We start from the raw sequence: 24,400 nt of genomic DNA on the forward strand, positions 1-24,400 counted from the left end.
GCTTAATATAGTGCTCTGCACACAGTAAGCCCTCAATAAATGTGACTGAATGAATGAAGAGTACAGTAGACAGATTCCCTAAATAATCTGCTTCTTGTTTAAAGCAATTTTTTTTAATGGTATTTGTTAAGCACTTACTATGTGCCAGGCACTGTACTGAGCACTGGGGTAGATACAAGATAATTAGGCTGAACATACTGCATGTCACAGTACTAATCTCCTTTTTACAGATGAGGTAACTTCAGCACAGAGTAGGTAAGTCTCTTGTCCAAAGCCACACAGCAAGCCCATGTTGCATCCACTAAGCCACGCTATTTAATATGTCGGAACTTTTCCATCCTAGTAGGAAATGTACTTTCAAGAACAATTTTCTAGTCTGATTTACTGAGGCCATGAAAACCTATTCCAATTAGTTTGATGGATTTTTGGTTGACAGTATTTTTCAAATTATCATCTCAAAAGATAAGATGCCTAAACTATTAAAAACCATCTCAACTAGATGAATTATTGTGCAAAAAAACACTCCAATTAAATCTACAAAGTTTAAACTGCAATTTAGTAAGCGTGTGCTCTTTAACCTATCTGCTCAATCTTTACAGTCAGGTATCTACTGAAATATAGAAGAAGTCTTTAGTCAGTTCTTCCATAAAGAGGGCCACGTTCTTGATGAAGCCCACCTCTAGGGAAACTTACGCTGCAACATATCTTGACCGATGCCACGTGCCTGCGCAAGATCATTTCTTCTAACACCATATTGCTTTCTGTAGAGATAGGGGGTTGTTCTTTTGCAATATTCATCTAATTACCCAACAGCATTCTGTCCAAAATATGATGTGAAAATATGTGCTGTGGGAAAACTGACTAAGACAAATTAAAAACTAGAAGGAATATGATAATATTGAACTGTAGATCAGACTGACTGGGTCTTGGTGTGGGTGGTAAAACCATGGCATTGAAAAAAAAAGTCACCACACCACTTCAGTCTTGACTCTAACAATCTCTGACTCATTAGATAACTAACAAAAAGGGAATTTACTACATATTCGCTCACAATTCAGCACAGTACTTCTGATAAAGGTTAGGTGGAGCTCCTGGGGATGGGTGGTTACATGTGAGGGCTCATTTTAGAATAAAAATCCATCATTACCAGAGATTGGGCCCAATTGACAGCTGTCGTCTGGGGGTGCGGACAGTCTTGTATTACCCTTCCTCACCCTCCTGCCAACCTCCCAGATCTCTGGAGATTTCAGAAATCATTCAGAACAGCAATGCTGAATGTGTCTTGTTTTTATTTTGGGGTGGAGAGGGATGGGGAGGGAAAACAACACAGACCTGAACAGATAGCAAGGCCAACAATTCAGTCTATGAAGCAGGCAACACAATTCTGATATTGGGATTCCTGGGGTAACCTTGGAGGTAGAACTAGTGCTCACCACAATCCCCACAAATCATTCCGCTGTTATGTTTGTCACAGACTTCTGGATCCCTAAAAGATTTTTCTGCTGAAAAATTGTCCAAAAAAAAGATAATCCCAACATGGACACGATCACAGACCCCTGATCATTAACAGTTACTGAAACATGAAAAAGTCCCAAGGTCAAGGTACTGCAACTCACTGTACTGACTGGGCTACAACGATATCTTTTTGCTACTTTACCCAAGTTGTCTGAGAATAGTTCTAAGGAAAAACAAAATGTCCTGCTTCTTTACTACCTGCATCTAGAAGGAAAAGCAATTGAACAATGGAGCAAAGTTACTGTAAATCCTTTGGGAGCAGCAATCTGAGACTGGAGGATAACAGTGGGGGAAAGGGAGGTGAGCTGAAAAACTACTGCTATTTTTCTTCTAGAATTTTGGTCACTTTAGCCAAGTTCCCACTTCATTCTCTATTAAAAAGTGATTAAAAAAAACTACCATGAGAAATTGCCATTAAAGACATATCTCTTGAATCTCCCTGGCCTTTTGTTCAACTTTGCACATGGATTATCATTCACAATCTATGTGAGTTGGATTGAATTTAGAGATATGGATTTAGCTCTGACCCTCACTTTTGTCCACTTTTACTTTAAAAGGCACAAAGCAAGAGAAATAATTAAAAAACCCAAGGTCATGAATTTGCTCTTTACTGGCTATTTAACAATCCACTCCCACAAAAAAAAGGCAGCCTCCCCACCCCGCACAAGCTCCCCATCAATTATGATGTAACAACTAGGAGACTGTGCTTCGAAATGTAAATAAACTGTCACAAAAATACAGGAAGTGCCAGTTAATTCAGTATTCAAAAATTTAACTACACTTAGTCATTTTTTAGTGATCCATTGAAAATAGTTCCTGAATGCACATGCTGATCATACAACTTTGAAAATTCATGTTACGCTATATGAAAATAAGTTTGCTATGTGAATCTAAGAATTTCAGTACCTGTGGCATCCACTTCAACAGGGCAAAACCAAAGTTTTGCATCTAACTACATTAAATATAACTAGCTATCAAGATTTTATGGAGTAAGGGTTGTCTTAAGCTGTCTGGTAGACTATAACTCCTTATTGCCTCTAGGGCAGAATCTTTTCATTTGAGGGTTGTGTAAGTAACCAGTTGAATTATCCTCTATCACCTTGGGTATTATTTCATCCCAAAATTTGCATGAGATATAGTTTCTGCTAGTTCAGCATGGAAGACAACCTTTTTTATGGTATTTGTTAAGCGCTTACTCTGGGCCAGGCACTGTTCTAAACATTGAGGTAGGTACAAGGTAATCAGGGCGGGCACAGTCCCTGTCCCACATGGGGCTCACAGTCTTAATCCTCATTTTACAGATAGGTAACTGAGGCAGAGAGAAGTGAAGTGACTTGCCCAAGGTCACATAACAGACAAGTGGCGGAGCCGGGATTAGAACCCAGGTCCTTCTGACTCACAGGCCCATGCTCTATCCACTAGACAACAATGCTTCTCTACTTACCAATGTAAACAGTATAAACACCTTTAAACTTGATTTTTTTTCCTTCACAGCTTCTGTTCAGTGCTTACATTTCACAATACTTTAGCCACTTAAATATGATGTTGAAAATATGAGCATTTGAAAGGTTTTCTAAATGCCAAAAAAATTCAAAACATGGTATCCAGCAACTAGTTGAACACATTTTTAACACAAAAAACGGTGAATAGTCATACAAAGTGTTAACCCAAGAAGATAATTTTAAAATAATAAAATTGGTAAAGTGAAAGGAAGGGTTGACAAGGAAGTACTTGCCTCTTAAAAAACAGGATTTAATGTCATCAAAATCAGGTACTTTGTGCCTTCTTTTAATTTTTAAAATTTAAATTAGGACTCTAGTTTTAGGAAAAACATATCTGATTCATCTCAAAATGAAGACAATGCACTAACTGATCCAATCAGTGACCAGGCCATCTCAAAAATATGATTTTGTCTGGTGTTCACTGAATCCTAAGTATTAGATGGGGCAGCATTACTCACAAGTCAGACACAGATTACATAAGAAACTGTTCTTTATGGTGAAGTAACTAATATTTTTTTCTTCCTTCCCTTGAGGCATTAAAAGATTAGGTAATGGAGAATAAGACTTGTTTTCTAGAGTCTTCTAAGTGTATATCTGTAAAAAACAAGAACACACACACACAACCTTTAAATCTACATTAGTAAAATATGTCACTTTTTTAAGCTGCATTTTAAACTCAGGATATATCCTAATTCCTGAAAGCAGTGATTTCTACTAGAAATGTCTTAATTTACTACTAGAAGGCCTTAGTTAAATAAATTTTCAAAAAAGAAAAACAAAGACTAAATCAGGGTGGGCTAAACTCTGGGATATGGCAAGCCATTATCAAGGAGGTAGGAGCTGAACCCTACTTTCAAGTTACCTCCTGGAGAGACAGGAGTGTTACCGTGTAAAATTTTGACCTTCAGGGCTACATTTGGCTTGGGGAGGAAAGAAGGGGAAGGGAAAGGTAGAGAAGAAAAGGGAAGAAGGGAAAGAAGAGGGAGGAGGAGGGGAAAGGAAAGCCCGAAGGTCAGTAGAGTCAATATCCATACTACTCCAGCCCATGAAATGGTGTGCCAGAGCATTCACAGGCCCTTTCATTCTTCTCTAAGGGAAAAAGGATTAGGCACTTTCTATTCCCTTAAAAAAAAAAGGCAGAGTTCAAGGCATTGGTGAAGTAGTGTGGCAGAGCACGGGCCTGGGAGTCAGAGGGCCTGGGTTCTAATCCTGGCTCCATCTCTTGACTGCTGTGTTACCATGGGCAAGTCACAACTTCTCTTTGCCTCAGATCCCTCATCTGTAAAATGGGGATTTAGACGGTGAGTGCTGAGTGGGACTGGGACTGAGTCCAACCTGATTATCTTATAACTATCCCAGCGCTTAGTATAGTGCCTGGCACGTAGTAAGCACTTAATACCATTAAAAAGTAAAAAAGGCATTGCAAACTGGGTAAGGGAATTGAATTTGCTAAAAGTGATTCAAAGAAGAACTGCCAAAGAAGGCTGGAGAGGGATTCTACTGGCCACAGGCAGGATTGGTTAAGCTATTAAACACATTTACTTTCATTAACTACTTTTCAAATCTTGTAAAAATTACTAAGGTGTCTGAACACAATGAAATGATCACTCTGGATAGATGTCCCAGGCTGCAGCTCGCCATAAAGCCGTAAGCTCCTTGTGGGCAGGGAACATGTCACTTCATTATTCTGAACTTCTCAAGTGCATAGCACAGTGTACTCCCCCAAGTGGGTGCTCAATAAATGCTACTACTAACTATAAAAAGATTGCAAAGGGTGGAGGTCATAGGAGGGGAGACCAAATTTTCTTGTACATCCAAATGGTTCCATAAAAACAAGGAGATAATAACCAGCCCAGTGTTACTTAACGTAGAATAGTTTATGCTAATGGCAGATAGGTTGACCCTTTACAAGTAACAGTCTCCTTGGATGGCAAACACAAATTGGCTAAATTTAGGCAATTTAAACTGACAAAGGCCTTTTAAAATAGTTGTTGCAAATCTGAAAGTATTGTAAGTCCAGTTAAATTCTTATCTGAAATGCCAGTAAAAGTCTTTTAAAATGATGCCCATCTGGGTAAGTTTCAAACACAATTTAAAACACTCCCCCATCATGAAAATGAAGAACCATTTCACATTCAGTAACCAAATGTAGATTCAGTGAAGCAATTCCAATGCCACTTATTTAAGTTTGTCTATTCACACCAACCTAGTAGGAACTTAAATGACAGAACTGTTTGCATCTAAGTTTAATCAGAAACATTCACTGTAAAAACCGTTTAGTACATCACTACTACTTTAATTCTACCTTTACTGTGGCATGCCAGAGATATGCTAGTGCATAAGCACATGACCAGTAACCACAGTGCTATCTGAAGATTGTTTGTAGTGCAAGGTAAACTTGAAAGCATTTTCTTATATTCAGTGGTCTGTTCTGAAGTCTCCGGATTTAAATGGCCAAGGACACTGTATTTTGCCTCATCATTCAGGACCACTGCAGTATATTCACACAGTGTTGCAGAAAGCATAGAATTCAGTAGAAACTCAGAGCTTACTCCTTCAAGAAATGCACTTTGCTGTTCATCCTCAATAATGCCCATGTCTAACGGCAGCAAGATCAGTTTTTGATTGTAAGATAGTCTGGATAGCCAGATGTTGGCAGAACATACAAAGTTATCTCCTTTGTGACACCAATCTCTAAGGTCATTAAGGGAGCAGAGAACTTTTTCCAGCCAACCACTCACTGTAGGTTTATCGATACAGAAAGACCCTTTGATAAAATGTTCTTTTATAGGAGAAAAAGACTTATCAACTGACTCCCTCTGGGTAGTTGCCAATGTTGAAATTGTGGGAGTTTCTCTCAAAGGAGGAGAAATTTTCTTGCCATTATGATGCAGTAGGGCAGCCTTAATCGAAGAAGCATTCTTCACATTAAGGGAGAAGAGCTCTTTTGGTAAATTCATATTAAAATAAAAGTCAGACTGATTCAGCCACGGATATGCTTCTGGTTGCTGAAAGAACGCCTTCTGTCGTCTTATATTAACTTTACACAACAGTTTGTCAGAATCATCTTCTTCCTCCCCCTTCATGCTTTTGAGGCAGATGTCCGGAGTTGTTCTTCTTTCCTTCATATTTTTTTTTTATTCGGGAGGCAACTGCTTCAGTGGATCTCTATATGTACCTGAAAGAAAAGAGGCCAGAGTATTATTTTCCATTTCTCCTGATTTAGGGTCTTAAAATTTAGTGAGATTGTAAGGATAAAATATATATTTTCAACAACCTTACCAAAAATATCCAAGGATTCATATATTTGGTTGGACAACAGAATAACAAATCCCTCAAATACTCCGTGGGTAAAGGGAGGGGTGAGGAGAGGAAAAAAAAAGCATTTTCTCTAAACAGAATGAAACCAAGCCATTCTAACAGTATTTAAGATTACATAATATAAGAAATCATTCCTAAATATTTTTAAAGTATTTTTTCTAGCCAATACCCTATTGTGTAATTTATTTAGGCCTCACAGCTTACAGATGGATTCCAAATGAACTTTTTTGTTGTTTTCTTTTTTTTTTATAAAACAGTGTAGAACACACTAACTAGAGACCAGAAAAATGTACATAAAGTAGAATAGGATGGATCGATCTGACCCTATAATGGTATTTCTTACACAATTTCCATAACATTTGAAAACAAACTAAACAGAGGTGACATTTTAAAGCACCTATTTTGATTTATACATTTTTTCTAAGGTTTTTGAATGGTTCAAGTTTAATAAAGCACGTCGGTACTGCATTAATTTACACATTAGTGTTGGTATCCTACATAAGAATGAGATGACATGCTAACAGTTTTTTTCCTAGGAGAAGACAAAAAAAAAAAGGGAGGCAGGAAAGTAATTATTTTAACAGAACCCTGAGGGACACTGTATGAATACTGACAGAAAAGAGAAGTTGTTTTTATTAAAATAAAAATAGTTCCAATTCCATAGTTTGACAGATAAAATGAGAAAAGACGATCACTTGATTTTTTTTTTTAAATGGTTCTCTGACATTGAAGTTTCTGATACAATATCTGAAGGACTCAGGGAAGGAGATGTAGGTACTGGCATAACCTTGACACTGAAACTAGACCCTACACAGGGCAATATAGGCTGAACCAGCCACATGATGTTACGGAAATTATTTTAATTGCACTTTCCACTAAAAACAGCATTAGCAATTTTCAGGCAAAAAAGAAAGCTATGCACTAAAGTGAAAAAACTTGTACAAATTATCCTATCCTACTAGGGACTATCTTTCTCCACATCATCTTCTGCTGAAAGAGCTGTTAATGGAGGATCATCAATCGGTGAAATTGAGAGAATTCCTTACTTCACATACATAGGCTCTCAAACAAAGTCAAACAGAAATTACATACTAGCAATATATACGGATCCAGAAACAAAAGTGCTAAATGTTAGGATCGAGGCAAGGAAAGGCTTAGTTTCTGATGCAAAACACTCACTTTTCTGTGTCTTACTGGTTAGAGCTGGAGTTTTGATTCACATTATGCTGTATTTTAAAATTTGGAATAACGCTGTAACCTTGGCATTACCTTTGACTTTTATTTTTTATAAAACAGTGTAGAACACACTAGAGACCAGAAAAATGTACATAAATAAGAACAGGATGGATCGATCTGACCCCACACTGGTATTTCTTACACAATTTCCGTAACATTTGGAAACAAACTAAACAGAGGTGACATTTTAAAGCACCTATTTTGATATATGCATTTTTCTCTCATTCACCCCATATATTCAATCACTAAATCCTATTGGTTCAACCTTCACAATATAACTAAAATCCTCCCTTTCCTCTCCATCTAGACTGCTACCAGGTTAATCCAAGCATTTATCCTACCCCACCTTGATTACTGCATCAGCCTCTTGTTGACCTCCCTGCCTCCTGTCTCTCCCCACTCCAGTCTATACTTCACTCTACTGCTGGGATCATTTTTCTACAAAAACATTCAGTTCATGTTTTCTCACTCCTCAAGAGCCTCAGTGGTTGCCCATTCACCTCTGCATCAAACAAAAACTCCTAAACCATCGGCTTTAAAGCAGTATATCCCCTTGCCCCCTCCTACCTCATCTCGCCGTTCTCCTACTACAACCCAGCCTGCAAACTTCATTTTTCTAATGCCAATCTACTGGCTGTACCTCAATCTCATCTATCTTGCTGCCGACCTCTCACCCACATCCTGCCTCTGTCTGGAACGCCCTCCCTCTTCCTATTAGGCAATTACTCTCCCCATTTTCAGAGCCTATTGAAGTCATCTCCTCCAAGAGGTCTTCCCTGACTAAACCTTCATTTCCTTTTCTCCCACTCCCTTCTGCTCCACTCTGATTTGCTCTCTTAATTCAACCCTGCCCCCCAGCACTTATACACATATCAGCGATTTATCTTCATGTCTGTCTACCCCTCTAGACTGTAAGTTAATTATGGGCAAGGAGTGTCTATCAACTCTATTATATTGTACTCTCCCAAGCATTTATACAGTGCTCTGCACACAGAAAACACTCACTAAACACAACTGATTAAAGAAAAGAGCTGGAAGAGTGAACAGGATGTACCCCTTTCACCAACTAGTACTCCCACAACCTTCTCATTATCAAATATAATTTTCAGAACTACACAAGATAGCTTAAACTGTGAACTTGAGACCAAGACTGAGTGATTTTTTTTTTATGATGTGGTTTTACACATTTCATTCAAGTCAGTTCTGCTAGAACATATGTTTTCACTATATGATGGGATAAAATGCAGCAGCAGAATCAGGAGATGTCTTTCGGGTAATATATATATATATACATAAGAATGTCTTGGATAGCCCGTCGTCACCCCACGCTCGACATGTCCAAAACTGAACTCCCAAATCCCCTCCTCCACCTAATTTTCCCATCAGAGTTGGCAACCCCACCATTCTCCCCTTTTCTTAAGCCAGGAACCTAAGCATGATCCTGGACTCCTCTTTTTTTCAGTCCCCACATCTATTCTAACACCAAAACCCACTGGTTCTTCTGCTACAACATTGCCAAAATCCTCCCCCTTTCTCCCTACCTGAATGGCCAACACACTGGTCCAGACGCTTGTCATATCTTGGCTTGACAATTGACTGCATCAACCTCCTTGTTGATCGATCAATCAATTGTATTTATTGAGCGTTTACTGTGTGCAGAGCACTGTACTAAGCACTTAGGAGAGTACAGTATAACAATGTAGCAGTCACATATTCTGCCCAAAATGAGCCAGAGGAGGAAACAGACATTAATATACAGAAATTACAGCTATCATGTTTATCAGACTTATCACTGTTGCTTGAGTTGAGTAGATTTTTTTCATCCTATGGTTCAATTCACCCCATCAGCAAGTGTCTCAAGCTGGCTCTTTCAGCACAAAGGCTGCGTTCAAACCATGGATAACTGTGCTTCCTCAATCTTGTCCCTGCCACTCTGGAAAACCACAGTACAGGCCCCACAGTCTATGCCAGCTGTCTAACGTTGGAGTGGAAGATGCCAGCACCCCAGACATTAGCCATCAATCATGCAGTCAGTCTCCCACCAGGAGTCCCACAGGCCACGCTCAATTTGTAGCCCTGCTGCTTCACCTCCATAAGCCCAACCCAGAGTTATCAATCCCCGCCTTCATCACGTTGCAAATGAGGCTAGGGACTGCAAGCCAGTAGGTACTATCTGCTCCAATGCTTAATTTTTCTAAAGGTTTGGTAGAGTAATGAAAGGTGGCATGCATCCATATCATTTGATCAATACCTAGATAATTCAGACTCAAATATCCATTCAGGGGCCCCAATGTGATCTCCCTGCCTCTGGTCTCACTTCACGCTGCTGTCCAAATCACTTTTCTTCAACATCGTTCTGACTTTGTGAGGAAACAATGGCAAGAGCATGGGCTTGGGAGTCAGAAGATGTGGGTTCTCATCTTGGCTCCACCATATGTCTGCTGTGTGACCTTGGGCAAGCCACTCAACTTCTCTATGCCTCAGTTACCTCATCTGTAAAATGGGGATTAAGCTGTGAGTCCCACGTGGGACCACGTGATTACCGTGTATCTACCCCAGCTCTTAGAACAGTGCTTGGCACATAGTAAGCACTTAACAAATACCATCATTATTAATTATTACATTCACTTCCAAGTGCCTAGAACAGTGCTCTGCACACAGTAGGTACTCCATAAAAACTACTGATTACAGGGTGATGTGGTGCTAGAAAAAACAGTTGTGCAGCATTGGACATGGGTGTTAACAGGCCATGAGTTAATTAGGACCTGCCCCACCTTTCCAGGGTCATCTGGAATTTTCTAGGAGGGGTCTGGCTTTTAGTTACTAAGAGTAGATAAGACCACCATCCTTTCTGTCTCACAAATCTCCAACCTTGGCTTTATCTTTGGCTCATCTCTCTCCTTCAACCTACCAAGTCAGTCACCAAATCTTTTATCTTTTATCTTCACAAAAATCTTCAAAATCCACCGCCTTCCTTTTTATCCAAGCTGCTACGACACTAGTTCAAGTGCTTGTCATATCTGATTTCGACTACTGCGTCAGCCACTTGGCTGACCTCCTTGCCTCTAGTCTCTCCCCTCTCCAGTGCATATTTCACTGCTACTCAGATCATATTTCTATAAAATCGTCCTGCACACCCCTCCACTCATCAAGGGACCCCAGTGGGTTGCCCATCCTCCTCCCCATCAAGTAGAAATTCCTCACCGTCAGATTCAAGGCATCAGTTCCCTCCTCTTCCATTACTTATCCTTGCTCCTCTCCCTTCACAACCTAACCTGCACACTTCACTCCTCTAATTTCAAGAATTATAAAGTTACACTACAAATCTCTCCTTTCAATTTTTGTGTTGTGATCTTTCCATTTGTGTTATTAATTAAATCCTGATTTTTATCTTGCCTAGTTTGACTCAGTCCTGACTGCTGAGATCTACTTGTCGCTAGACAGGGTCCTTAATTCCAAATCTGCCTTAGATGATGAGTAACTTTAGTTCTAATTCCATGATTTACAGTAATGTGATCCTAACAAGAGGTTCTGGAAGAACACCCACATTTTAGAAGTACTCAGTGTTTCTACATTGATATATTGTGATCATAGATTGGAAGCTCCTCGAGGGACAGGGTCCTTGTCTAATTTCACCTTGTATACTCTTTCCCAGTGCTTAATAGTGCTCTGCACACAGTAAGTGCTTAACAAATACTATTACTACTATGCTCTAATTCTTCATATGCTTAGTTGAATAAAAAGTTCAGATACAAATCAGAGATTCCATGTTAGTCGAAAATAAAGTCCATAGCAGTGTTCTGCCAATCAGCAACAAATCTTCCGTTCATCTTTCCTTTTTGCAAATCAGAAAAATTTTATGGAACAACAGAGGTTCTCGATTACAAATTGACCTAAAAATGTTGTGGGAACTACTTAAAATGACATGAGCCCAGCAGGTCCCAAAACAGAGGTGTATAACATGTTCAAAATAGACTTGGCCTAGGTCAAAATGATAGAACCTTGAAAGCAACCTTGATTCTCTATTTAAATCCTCAAGCAAAAGGAAAGGTAATCCAGATTTCCATCTGTCCACAGCAACAACTCCTTTCAAGATTTTAATGAAAGATTTCACTTTACATTCATCTCAAACATCTGGTCTACACAGATGTTTTCTTTGTCCTCTTCAATTTAGCCCTGTTACAAATACCAAATCTTAAAAATCTTTTTCACAAGAATCGTCTCTTGGAAATTAGGCTAAAAAAAAATGATGATGACGATGAAAAAAAGGCTTCGTGCATGTCCCTTTCTACAGGTTGGTTCAGGAAAATGAGTTAATGTATAACACACATTATAACATATTTGTGCTGATGTCTCAACAACAAGGAACATTCAGCATAATCTATGTTTATAGAAAAGTAAAAAAAAAAAAATCCAAGAAAGTCTCTTGGTCTCTGCTTAGTTAGGAAACTCTGACATAAATCATAGAATTAATTCACTTCCCAAAAAATACTTCTGTAGGTTAATCATAAATACAAATATAGTTGGCTCGGAACCCTCAACTACTCTCGTCAACCTTCCTTTTCGTAATGAGACAAGTGCCAAGATCCTGGTGCTTTATGAGAGTCAGGAAAATTCTCTGGCACAAAGCAGAATTATTCAGTTTTGAAACCACCTTTCAATTTGGTCACTTGTAATAAGCTAGAAACTTCTCACCAACCTTTGGCCCTTTCCTAGGCTGCCCCCTAAAATCCTCCCTTGCTCCTTAGTTACCTTAATTTAGTTACTTATTACACTTAGGAGCTTGGGAGGAGGAGAACCTAACCGCTCATCTCCATGTTCAACACCTTAAAATAGCCTGGACACTCTCCCACCATCAGCTGGGTTATTTTTGTTTCTGGGAAGGAGGGGGTCATGTATAAGAGGCTGAGCCAACCCTGGAGAAAGAAGGGGAGAGAGGGCTGGAAAGAAAGGGTGGCGAGATCAATGACTTTAAATACAGCTTTCAGAATTAGGCTGAAAATCAATATAATTGTTGTGATTTGGGGTTGAAGGTTGCTTCAGACAGCTTTTGGCTTCAAACACAGTTCTAGTTTTGAACATCATATTGGATTTGTTGATGGACCAAAAGAAATTAATACATTCAAGGCAATATCCTGAGCGATGGTCAACTGAGCCATTTCTGGGACTTGAAGAATTCACTAGATTTCTTCATAGCTCAGGATGTGACGAATAACAATCGAGATCCAGTCAACATAAATTAAGAAAACCACAGGAACTGCACTGACCAGGACAACTACATGCCTGAAATGTATTGCACTTGTGTCACATTAATAAAAGGGTTTTTTTCCTTTTATTAAACTAAACCTTGACAGCAGTGGACCCCTGCTCAACAGGATCCAAGTTGTTTACATGCTTCCACTTCGCTTATTTCAACTGACCCACCTTTGACAACACTTGCCCACTGAGGTCTGGTTAATAAAGGCAGGAAAAGGGAGGGAACCCAAAGACACCCAAAGGCATGGGAAATACAAGTAAAGAACTTCTGAGGACCAGAGTCTTAGAGCCTGGGAACCATATCCTACCAGATTTAATAATAATAATAATAATAATATTTGTTAAGCACTTACTATGTGCCAAGCACTGGGTAGATGGAAGGTAATCAGGTTGTTACACGTGGGGCTCACATTTTTAATCCCCATTTTACAGATGCAGTAACTGTAAAGTTAAGTGGCTTGCCCAAGGTCATTCAGCAGATAAGTGGCAGAACCAGAATTAGAACCCATGTCCTCTGACTCCCAAGTCCATGCTCTTTCCACTAAACCACACTGCTTCAACTGCTGGGAGCAAAGACATCATCTCTGTCAAGAAATGCAGAAACGGACGCATTTCCTCTTTACCCCATAATTCTGGCTACACTTTAAGTAGGCACTTCCTATCAGTGTACTTTAATTACAGGGTCCCAACACATAGCTCCTTGTTTCTCGATTTTAGGAAGTAGTTGAGCTGATTTGTTGTTGTTCTTTACAGTCAAGAGGTTAAAAGGGCAGAACAGGGCTGAGGTTCCAAAAGCACTTTTTAAACTGGGGAGTAAGAAGTCCCACATCTGAAATCACAAAGTTGATGCGACACTTTTGATGAAAGATTTCTAAACTGATCATTCACTTCACAAAATTCCAGCACTCACAGATCATGAGGGAAGGGATCCTTGGCCAAGTGAACAGACATCTAATGCCAAGGAAGCATTAACTGGATATCTTCTTTGCTTCCTGTCCTAAACTGGTAGTTACTGTTGCTGTACAGTCATTTTTAACAGCTGCTATACTCCACCTAAGGTAGTTTGGTTTCATTAATGGATGAACACAAATTCCTGTGTGTAGTGTCATATTAACATGGTAACCTTGCTGACAAAGTCAGTTAACTATTCACAGTGAACCAGAGATAAATGACTGGATTTTACTTGATCATACCATCTTTCTGGGTACAGGCAGAATAGCCAAGGGAACTTTTTCTAAGCCTAAAAGTTAGAGTTGGCTAATTTTTCAATTATCTGCACGGGAGTAGTGGGAACCTATAACATGAAAAAATATAAAGTAGCAGAACTATCTGGTCAGTGCTCGGCTGCCCTGCCCTTGTTTCTAGCCTACCCAATTTAGTGATGACCTAAATTGTCAGAGAATAAAACTAACCACTACCCCACTGGCTGACTAAAGGAGGCCCTCAACACTGAAAAGTTGATTTAAAATTAAAAAGGGAGGAAGGCACTGTTAGGTCCCCAGTCCCCGCTGAGACAGAAGCCTAAAGTCCCAGCTAAGAACAGATTCAAAAAAGTACGTGTCTTGTTAGCTCTGGCATTTAGTAAACACTTACTCCGTGCTGGAGAAATGTAAACATAACAAAATCAGACACAGATCCAATCCCACATGGGGCTCAGAAGTCCCTGTACAACATAAGGTCTGGTAAACATAGGGTCATAACCAAACAGCACAGAAGGAGCTCAATAATGATGCTCTTAAGGGTTATGAATATCACAGGATGCGTCAAAGGACAGGACGCGTCAAAGGAAATGGGAAGTCTAGGATTAAACACTTTGGGACATGAAGGATCCAATTTGGCTTTTAATATGGTTCAGGTGACCAAATATGTGAGAGTCTCCAGTTTTCATCATAATGAGAAGACATGGCCTTGGAGAAGCAAATTACCATCCTTGGGTACACGTCACAACAGCTGTTTGGCCATCATATTTGTTGGGGATTACAATCATTCCTAACCCTTGCAGGATTCCACAGTGGGGACAATTTCTGTCAAGCAGAGATCTATCCTTTGGTTCCAAGGCCAGAGAAGGGCTTGGGCCCCTGAGGTGTGGTATCCACTTGGCATAATTAACCCACTTCAGCATACTAACCTGCTTGGGTCCCACATTTGGTACTGTACTCTCCCAAATGCTTAGTACAGTGCGCTGTACTAAAAAACTAGCACTGCCTGTTCAGTATAGAAATGTTTTCCAATACAGCCTCAAGTGAACTTATCCACACATAATTCAACAGTTTTTGGGTTTTTTTTCCGTGTGACAAGCTTAGATCGATCCCCTCATCTCCTCAGTCTTTATATCAAAAATTAACCTCTCGATAAGGCACCTCTGCAGGGCAAGGCAGGTCGGTCGCACCTTCATGTCACTTGAAGACGTGGCTCGAAATTATTTTTCCGGATAACGTGCCCGCTGTCGCCTCCCCCTCTCTTTCCCCTTCACCTGGGCCCTGCCCCACAGTTCCTGACCCTGCTTCGAAGGGTTGGGGGGAAACCCCCACCCAGAATAGGGAGCAAAAAGACTTTCTGGCGGTAGGCGTGGGCCAGAACCGTACGTAAACTTAGGTTTGTCACTTCTTAAAGACGAGGTAAATGAGGAAGGGGTGAAGAGTGGATCTCCGTAAGTGATGTTTTCTTCTAGAGCATCCCGTGGACGCCTATCAGCTTCGAGACGGGTGCTTTCATGCGAAACGATGGAGGGCGGGCGCCTTCCCTTCCTGGGCACCTCCTCCTAGGAGGTTTGCGAAACGCGGCGGCGATCAACGATCCCCCCCCCCCCCCTCCGCCCGCCGGGTCGGCAGAGGCCCCCCAGCCCTCCCCGATGCCCCTCACCTGCAGCCTCACGTTGAGCATCATAGAGGCCACGATGTAGAGGTAAGGGAAGTTGATGCGCAGCCGCCAGGCCAGGTCGAAGAAGATGAGCAGGGTCCGGGTCAGCCCCTTGCAGAAGACCCCATAGGAGCGGGCGGCCGCCGAGCGGGAGAGCCGAAGAGCCAGGGCGGAGAGGGCCGCCGCCATATACCCCCACACCGCCCGCTCCGCTCCGGCCCGGGGGCACCGGCCGCAGGAAGGAGGACGGGCCGGCCGGGACACCCAGCCCACCGTGGCAACGCTGCCGCCGGGCTCCGGGGCTCCCCCTCGGGAGCCCGCCGCCGCCGCCCCCCGACCGGGATGCAACGAGCCGGGAAGGGGCGGGTGACGGGGGAGGGACCGGAGGGAGAGGAGGGGCCACCCTCCGCGTCACGCTGGGCGCAACGTCCGAGCCCCGCCGCCGCCGCCAGCCTCCAGTACCGGCACCGGGTGACGTCATACTGGCCCCGCGCGCCTGCGCACTCCCCTCGCTCCGCCCCGCGACCTTTCCCTTCCATTTGGGGGGGCGCATGCGCACTCTCAGACAGCCCCCCCCCCCCCCCCCCCCCCCGGCCTCACTGAACCACTGGAACAAAACGAGGGTTGGGTTCATTCATTCATTCAATAGTATTTATTGAGCGCTTCCTATGTGCGGAGCACTGGACTAAGCGCTTGGAATGGACAAATCGGCAACAGAGACAGTCCCTGCCCATTGACTGGCTTACAGTCTAGCCCCCTCCTCCTAATACTCATTCAATAGTACGCGCTTAGTCCAGTGCTCTGCACATAGTAAGCGCGCAATAAATACTATTGAATGAATGAATGAATGAATATTTATTGCGCGCTTACTATGTGCAGAGCACTGGACTAAGCGCTTGGAATGGACAAATCGGCAACGGAGACAGTCCCTGCCCAATGACTGGCTTACAGTCTATCCCCCTCCTCCTCCTCCTCCTCCTAATACTCATTCAATAGTATTTATTGAGCGCTTACTATGTGCAGAGCACTGGCCTAAGCGCTTGGAATGGACAAATCGGCAACAGAGACAGTCCCTGCCCATTGACTGCTTACAGTCTAGTCCCCTCCTCCTCCTCCTAATACTCATTCAATAGTATTTATTGAGCGCTTACTATGTGCAGAACACTGGCCTAAGCGCTTGGAATGGACAAATCGGCAACAGAGACAGTCCCTGCCCATTAACTGGCTTGCCGTCTAGTCCCCTCCTCCTCCTCCTAATACTCATTCAATAGTATTTATTGAGCGCTTACTATGTGCAGAGCACTGGACTAAGAGCTTGGAATGGACAAATCGGCAACAGAGACAGTCCCTGCCCATTGACTGCTTACAGTCTAGTCCCCTCCTCCTCCTCCTAATACTCATTCAATAGTATTTATTGAGCGCTTACTATGTGCAGAACACTGGCCTAAGCGCTTGGAATGGACAAATCGGCAACAGAGACAGTCCCTGCCCATTAACTGGCTTGCCGTCTAGTCCCCTCCTCCTCCTCACAATACTCATTCAATAGTATTTATTGAGCGCTTACTATGTGCAGAGCACTGGCCTAAGTGCTTGGAATGGACAAATCGGCAACAGATAGAGACGGTCCCTGCCCACTGACCGGCTTCCAGTCTAATGGGAGAGTAGTCTCATCGGGTTCAGTGTCTTGCTCCTCCTGAAGGCGGCCTGGGAAAATAGGTGGAAGGCCGTTCTTCAACACACTAAATCGTTCCCCGCTTTTAAGAAAATGCCCCTTTTTGAGATTTGGTTGCCCGGCTCTACCCAAGGACGTAGAGTACTATGCCTTTTCTTCCTTTGACGGCCACTCTCTATTAGGATGTGTCTCCATCATAATAATAACTGTTCTAAGCGCTGGAAAGCGCTTACTATGTGCCAGGCACTGTTCTCAGCGCTTGGAAAGCGCTTACTATGTGCCAGGCACTGTTCTCATTGCTGGAAAGCGCTTACTATGTGCCAAGCACTGTTCTCAGCACTGGAAAGCGCTTACTATGTGCTAAGCACTGTTCTAATCACTGGGGGAGGGATACACGGTGATTAGACTAGACTGTTTTGCCCCTCATTGGGCAGGGATTGTCTCTACCTGTTGCCGAATTGTACATTCCAAGCGCTTAGTCCAGTGCTCTGCACATAGTAAGCGCTCAATGAATACTATTGAATGAATGAAAAGTGATCAGGTTGTCCCACATGGGGCTCACAGTCTTCATCCCCTATTTTCCAGATGAGGGAACTGAGGCCCAGAGAAGTGAAGTGCCTTGCCCAAAGTCACACAGATGACAAGCAGCAGAGCCAGGATTAGAACCCAGGTCCTCTGACTCCCAAGCCTGTGCTCTTTCCACTGAGCCACGCTGCTTCTCTAGACTGGGAGCCCTTGCGGGCAGAGACTGTCACTCTTTATTGTTGTAGTGTACTTTCCCAAGCACTTAGTACCGTGCTCCACACAAAGTAAGCACTTAATAAATATGATTGAATGAATGAATCTGATTAACTTGTATCTACCCCAGCCCTCGGAAAAAGGTTTGTCATATGGTAAGTGTGTAACAGATGCCATCATCATGTGAGCCCGTCGTCATTGGGCAGGGACTGCCTCTATCTGTTGCTGAATTGTACATTCCAAGTGCTTAGTACAGTGCTCTGCACATAGTAAGCGCTCAATAAATACTATTGAATGAATTATTACTACTTTAAAAACTCAAATATACACATCACTTTATAAAGCGACTATGGCACTTATTTAGCAATTAGGGGCTGAACAATAGATAGCAGTAGATAATAATGCTGGTATAGATAGGAGGTTATGAGATCGGACACTGTTCTCTCCTATGGCCCTCACAATCTATCTCATCCCCATTTTACAGATGAGAAAACTAAGGCCCAGGGAGGTTTACCCTAACGATCATATGACAGGCCAGTGGCAGAGGAGGGACTCAAACCTAGGCCTCCTGACTCATTGTCCCATGCTTCCCTAGACAATATGATAATAATAATAATGGTATTTGTTAAGCGCTTTTTATGTGCTAGGCACTATACTAAGAGCTGGGGTGGATACAAGCAAATCAGTTTGGACAGGGTCCCTGTCCCGCAGAGAGTTCACAGTCTTAATCCCCATTTTACAGATGAGATAACTGAGGCATAGAGAAATCAAGTGACTTGCCCAAGGCCACAGAGCAATCAAGTGGCAGAGCCAGGATTAGAACCCATGACCTTCTGACTCCCAGGCCCGTGCTCTATCACTGCGCCATGTAGTCTGAGCTTTATAAAAAATGTCTTTGAAAGCAAAACCCTTGCTTTTCATGCAACTGGAATGGTTTCAGATTTTCTATGCAGATGAGCTGTGTATTATGTGGTAGTTTTGTGTGTTTCTGTTTAAACAAATTTAACTTGTATCTGAGCCTTCAAGTGTTGAACACACCAGCTTTTTAACTGGGGCAAATAATTATACAGATGGAAAGTCAGGTTTTCATCTGGTCTGTCCCCTTCCCTGTACCAGATGTCTGTTTTCACCAAGCCTCCCTTCATCCCTGCTTCTGTCCCTGAGTTCTGTTGCTCAGACATGGTAACAGAGTTCATATGAACTTGGGAAGGAAAAACAAAAAATCTAGAGCAAGTGGGAATTCAGAGGTCCTCTGGAGAAATGTTTGGGGATCATGTGAAATCAGTATACCTCCACAAAACAGCACATGAAATATATTCGCATTACATTGTATGTCCAGCATTAGACATGTGACGTCTCTTTGTCAACATTTCAAGGGCTGACAAGAATAGGGTGGCCACTATTACCTTAACTGGACAATGAAACATTATGGTGCTAAAGCCTTTCATCTGACCAAGTTGCTGGCCTGGAACGTAAGACAGTGGGGGTGAAAGAGAGAAGCCGACGTGCCATTTTGGGCAAGGCTGTCCTGAAATTTCAGCATCTGTCCCTCCCAATTTAGATTCTTTTGGGCCACATTTTTGTACTAAAATACTGAAAGCGGATAAAAAAGTCAGATGAGATGAATGCACATCCCAGACAACTGGAAGTCTTCCTAAGGAGGAAGGGCTATAGCCAGGCATCGCCTTCCCTTTATACTGTAAGCTCATCTTTAGACTGTAAGCTTGTTGTGGGCAGGGAATGTGTCTGTTATATTGTACTCTCTCAAGTGCTTAGTGCAGTGCTCTGCACACCATAAGCATTCAATAAATACAATTGACTGGCTGACTCTGTAGGAGAAAGGAGAAATGGATAAAGATAGAAACCCGCTGGGATAGATATAAGGTAATCAGGTTGGACACATTCCATATCCCACATGGAGCTTACAGGCTTCATTCCCATTTGACAGATGAGGTAACTGTGGCACAGAGATGTTAACTGACTTGCCCAAGGTCACATGGCAAACAAGTGGAAAATAAGATTAGAACCTAGGTCCTTCTCACTCTCCAGGCCCATACTCTATCCACTAGGCCATGCTGCTTCTTTTTGGCCCTAACCCCATACCATCTGGTCACCTTGGGATTGTATAATCTAAATACTTCAGGGACCCTGAAATTGGAGCATTTGAGCATGTTCAAATTTGAGGAAGCTGAGAAGAGGTGGAAAGGAACCGATTCCCTGTCATTAGTGTTCCTGCCCCCTTTAATACTCCCAGCAGTGCCTCCTTTTCACTAGTTCTGGTTATGCTCATGGAGCCTGGGTGGGATTGTCAGGGGATTGCTTCCTTAAACAGGAGTCCTGATTGAGTCATTGTCTTGCATAACAGAGAACTGCTGCCGGAGGATGGGGCAGTCCTGTGCTCTGACTTCCCCCCACCAACAACCTGTCTGGACTCTGGGAATTGCCCAGCTGTCAGGTTCCAGCGTAAGGCCAAAGTGGTACTAATGAAAAGTGTTCATTTTGTTTTGAGTTTTTAATCTCTGCTGATAAGTGCCTAGAATGACATTTGCTCTGTACAGATTTGAGGCATAAACTGAATCTTCTTCCGATAAACTTATCTCCAAGAAACACTTGGCCTCGAAACCGGGTCCCAAGTTTGAACTAATTCCATGACGAATTAGGAATTAGAATCCTCTAGACTGTTAAGGACATTTTGGGTAGGGAGTGTGCCTACCAACTCTGTCCTACTCTCCCCTTTGCTTAGTACAGTGCTTTGCACACAGTAAGCGCTCAATAAATGCCATTTATTAATTGACTGACTGATGAGGTAGTTGCACACTATTAATAAGAATATATGATGCCAAAGTGTTTGAATCTGACATTTTGAACATTGGACCCTATAGTCTCTGATCTTTGATGAATCAATCGATCAAATGGGTTGTTCTAAGTGCTTAGGAGAGTAGGACATAATAAGAGTGTTGGTAGACACATTCCCAGCACAACGAGTTTACCACTTCCGAACCACACCCCTTCCCCATTGAGCAACAGAGTCGCTGAGGGGGATCTTTCTCTGCCTCTCTCCCCTGTCTTTTTCACTCGGGCAAGCATGCGGACATCAGAATTCCTACAGCGGATGCTACGCCTCTAACACTGGCTGATAAGTTTCCAAAGAAGAAAAAGAAAAAGGAACTGTTCAATACCACTGCATGAAAAATGAAATTGAGTGCAGGTCAATAATGCTAGATATAAATAATGAACTCCAAGTACTGCAAAGAGTAATAGAAAGGAAAATCTGCCAAGTGCCTTTTAGCATCATCTACCAAATGAAGAAATAGCAGTGCAGAGTGTTAAAAAGTATGGTATTTGTTAAGCACTGTTCTAAGCGCTGGGGTAGATTTAACAATAATAATAATAATAATGATGGCATTTATTAAGCGCTTACTATGTGCAAAGCACTGTTCTAAGTGCTGGCACTTTTAAGCGCTGATCATTTCAGACAGACACATTCCTTGCCCCATACTGGGTTCACAGCCTATGTTTGAGTGAGAACAGGTATTGACTCCCCATTTTACAGACGAAGAAACTGAGGCACAGAACTGTGAAGTGACTTGCTCAAAGTCACACAGCAAGAAAGTGATGGAGCTGGGATTGGAACCCCAGTTCTCTGACTCCCAGGCCCAGGCTCTTTTCCACTAGGCCATGCTGGCGTCCCAGTAATAACAAAGGTATAACTGGACAAATTACAATGCCAACTGAAGAAAAACTGGGCACCGGAGCTCAAAGTCAGCCAACAACTAAGACAATTTATCTTGAAGATTGAATCCTGCAGATCATAAGGGTTCACTTTGAACAACAAAGACAGACTGGGTTGATGTGTCAAAACTCTTTAGTCAGAAGTGGAAAAAAATGAACATGGAAAAGATCCAGATGATGAAATAGTGATTTATGTTCATGGAAAAAATGACAGGGACAAACCAGATAGAGAAATAAAGAAAAGTTTCAGTGGGACAAATATTCATGATGCCTACAGCAATGATTTTGCTGCATGATGTGAGGCTTGTCCCTTGAGATTCAGGTGCAGAATGCATTCTACCAAAACATTATTTTCTAAAAACCCACTTGCCTTAGGCAAGCCCACTGTTTAACAGTAAAATATCTTGCTATTCAAATAAAATTACTCATGATAGCAGTGCAAAAATAGATTCCTGTCATGCTGCAATTCTTTATTCTTCCCAAATTGAATCTGCAATTTCAGACCTTTATTCTATGGACCACAAATTCCTCACCTGTGAACTCTTCCACAAACTTCTTACAAAACTACCGTATCCCCACACAGAGAACTTCAATCTTTTAACCCCTTCCACTAATCCCTGGCCATCATACCACATTTGGACTACTTCCACAACGTCCCCCTTTTTGACACACAACTCCACATCCTCAAATCTACCCTCTCCACTGAACTAAACTCCTGCAGCCCCGCCCCACAGTCGATCTTGCACCACCAACTCCCCAGCTCTGGATCACCTCCACGATACGCTTTCCCTACTCATGTGCTTGTGCCATAAAGTGTTTTCAGTGGAAATCCGAACATCTAGCTGACCTCATCCATCTCCAACATCCTCAACCTGCTATAATTCTCCCCTCTCTTCTGCCCTGCAACACTACTTCTCCTCCCTATTGACTCCCATCCCCACTGCCCACACCAATTATTCTTGATTTTTAACTCCCTTAAGCCCTCAGGGCCCCCAACTCCCCCATCCCTCATCCCTAATGTCTTTGCAATCTACTTGGCTGACAAAATTGAACCCTCCAAAATATCCCCCTCATGTTCCCAGCATAGGTCCCCTTTATTCCCCTCCTCTGTCCACTCTCTCACCCTTTCCCAGCTATCTCTCAAGGGAGCTTACACCTCCTTTAGAAATTTACCCACTTCACCCGTGCCTCTGACCACATCCCTTCACACATTAAGACACACCCACCCTTCTTCCATCACTAAACACCATCTTCAACTGCTCACTTTCCAATGGTTGGTTTCTCCTGCTCCTCTCCAACATGCCCACTAACTCCCATCCTAAAAAAACACACTCTATAGACCTCAATGAACCATCCAGTTACCACCCTATCTTCCCTCTACCATTCCTCTCCAAACTTCTTAAATGAGTTGTATACTCCCACTGCCTCTATTTCCTCTCCTCCAACTCCCACCTCAACCCTCTGCAATCCAGCTTTCATCCCCTCCCTCCACCGAAACTCCTCTCTCCAAGGTCACCAATGACCTCCTCCTTGACAACTCTAAGAAATACTACCCCGTTCTAATCCCGCTTGACCTCTCAGCAACCTTAGACACTGTGGGCCACCCCTTCTACAGGAAATATGATCAAACCTTGGCTTTTCTGACACTGCCCTCTCACATGGTTCTCTGCCTGCTCCTTTGTAGTCTCTTTCACCCACTTTTTCTTCTGCTTCTCATCCCATAACTGTGGGGGCCCCTCAAGGCTCAGTTCTGAGTCCCTTTTTTTCCTTAACATACACCAACTGGAGAGCTCATCCACTCCTACAGCTTCAATCATCATCTCTATGGGAATGTTTCCCAAATCCACCTCACTAGTCCTGACCTCTTTTCTTCTCTGAAATCTCTCATCTCCTCCTGCCTCAGGACATCTTTACATGGATGTCTCGCTGGCACCTCAGGCACATGTCAAAAACTAAACTCATCTTCCCTCCCAAATTCTTTCTTCTCTGCAACTTTCTCATCACTGTTGTTTTGTTGTCTGTCTCCCCCTTCTAGACCGTGAGCCCGTTGTTGGGTAGGGATTGTCTATCTATTGTCGAATTGTACTTTCCAAGCGTTTAGGACAGTTCTCTGTGCACAGTAAGTGCTCAATAAATATGATTGAATGAATGAATGAACACCATTACTATCCTCCCTGTTTCACAAGCCCGCAATTTTGGCATTATCCTTGACTCATGGCACTCTCTCTCCTTTAACTCACATATTCAGCCAGTCATCAAATCCTATGTCTTCTATCTTCACAACATCTCCAGAATCCACCCCTTCCTTTCCATTCAAACTGCTATCATACTAGTTCAAGTACTTGGCATAACACAGCTTGACTATGACATTAGCCTCCTCATTGACCTCCCTGCCGCCAGCTTCTCCCCAGTCCTTACTTCCCTCTGCTACCCATAAAATTCTTCTAAAATAGCATTCTGTGCACAACTCCCCACTCCTCAGGTGCCTCTAATGATTGCCCATCTATCTCCAAAAAAAAGCAGAAACTTCTGACCATTGCCTTTAAGGCAATCAGCTCTTTACTACTTA

At 42.5% G+C, this 24,400-nt stretch overlaps 1 protein-coding gene across 3 annotated transcripts in view; it reads right to left on the reverse strand.

The window, feature by feature from the left end:
* Nucleotides 1-3,246: 3,246 nt before the first annotated feature.
* The window catches only part of LOC103170586 (small integral membrane protein 10-like protein 2A), a 35,014-nt gene continuing 13,860 nt past the window's right edge, over nt 3,247-24,400 (reverse strand). Inside the window, exons 2-3 of one of the 3 annotated variants that reach the window (XM_007669295.4) lie at nt 5,570-6,195; nt 3,247-3,611 (exon numbers count right to left, since the gene is read on the reverse strand). In XM_007669295.4, coding sequence (XP_007667485.1) covers nt 3,600-3,611; nt 5,570-6,145 — 588 coding nt within the window. In that variant the 5' untranslated portion in view covers nt 6,146-6,195 and the 3' untranslated portion in view covers nt 3,247-3,599. Of the gene's footprint in view, nt 3,612-5,248; nt 6,196-15,692; nt 16,137-24,400 lie in introns of those variants that run through there. The other 2 variants (XM_029058387.2, XM_007669293.4) reach the window with 2 other exon arrangements.

The sequence above is a fragment of the Ornithorhynchus anatinus genome, chromosome 2 (assembly GCF_004115215.2).
Source record: "Ornithorhynchus anatinus isolate Pmale09 chromosome 2, mOrnAna1.pri.v4, whole genome shotgun sequence".
Lineage (NCBI taxonomy): Eukaryota > Metazoa > Chordata > Mammalia > Monotremata > Ornithorhynchidae > Ornithorhynchus > Ornithorhynchus anatinus.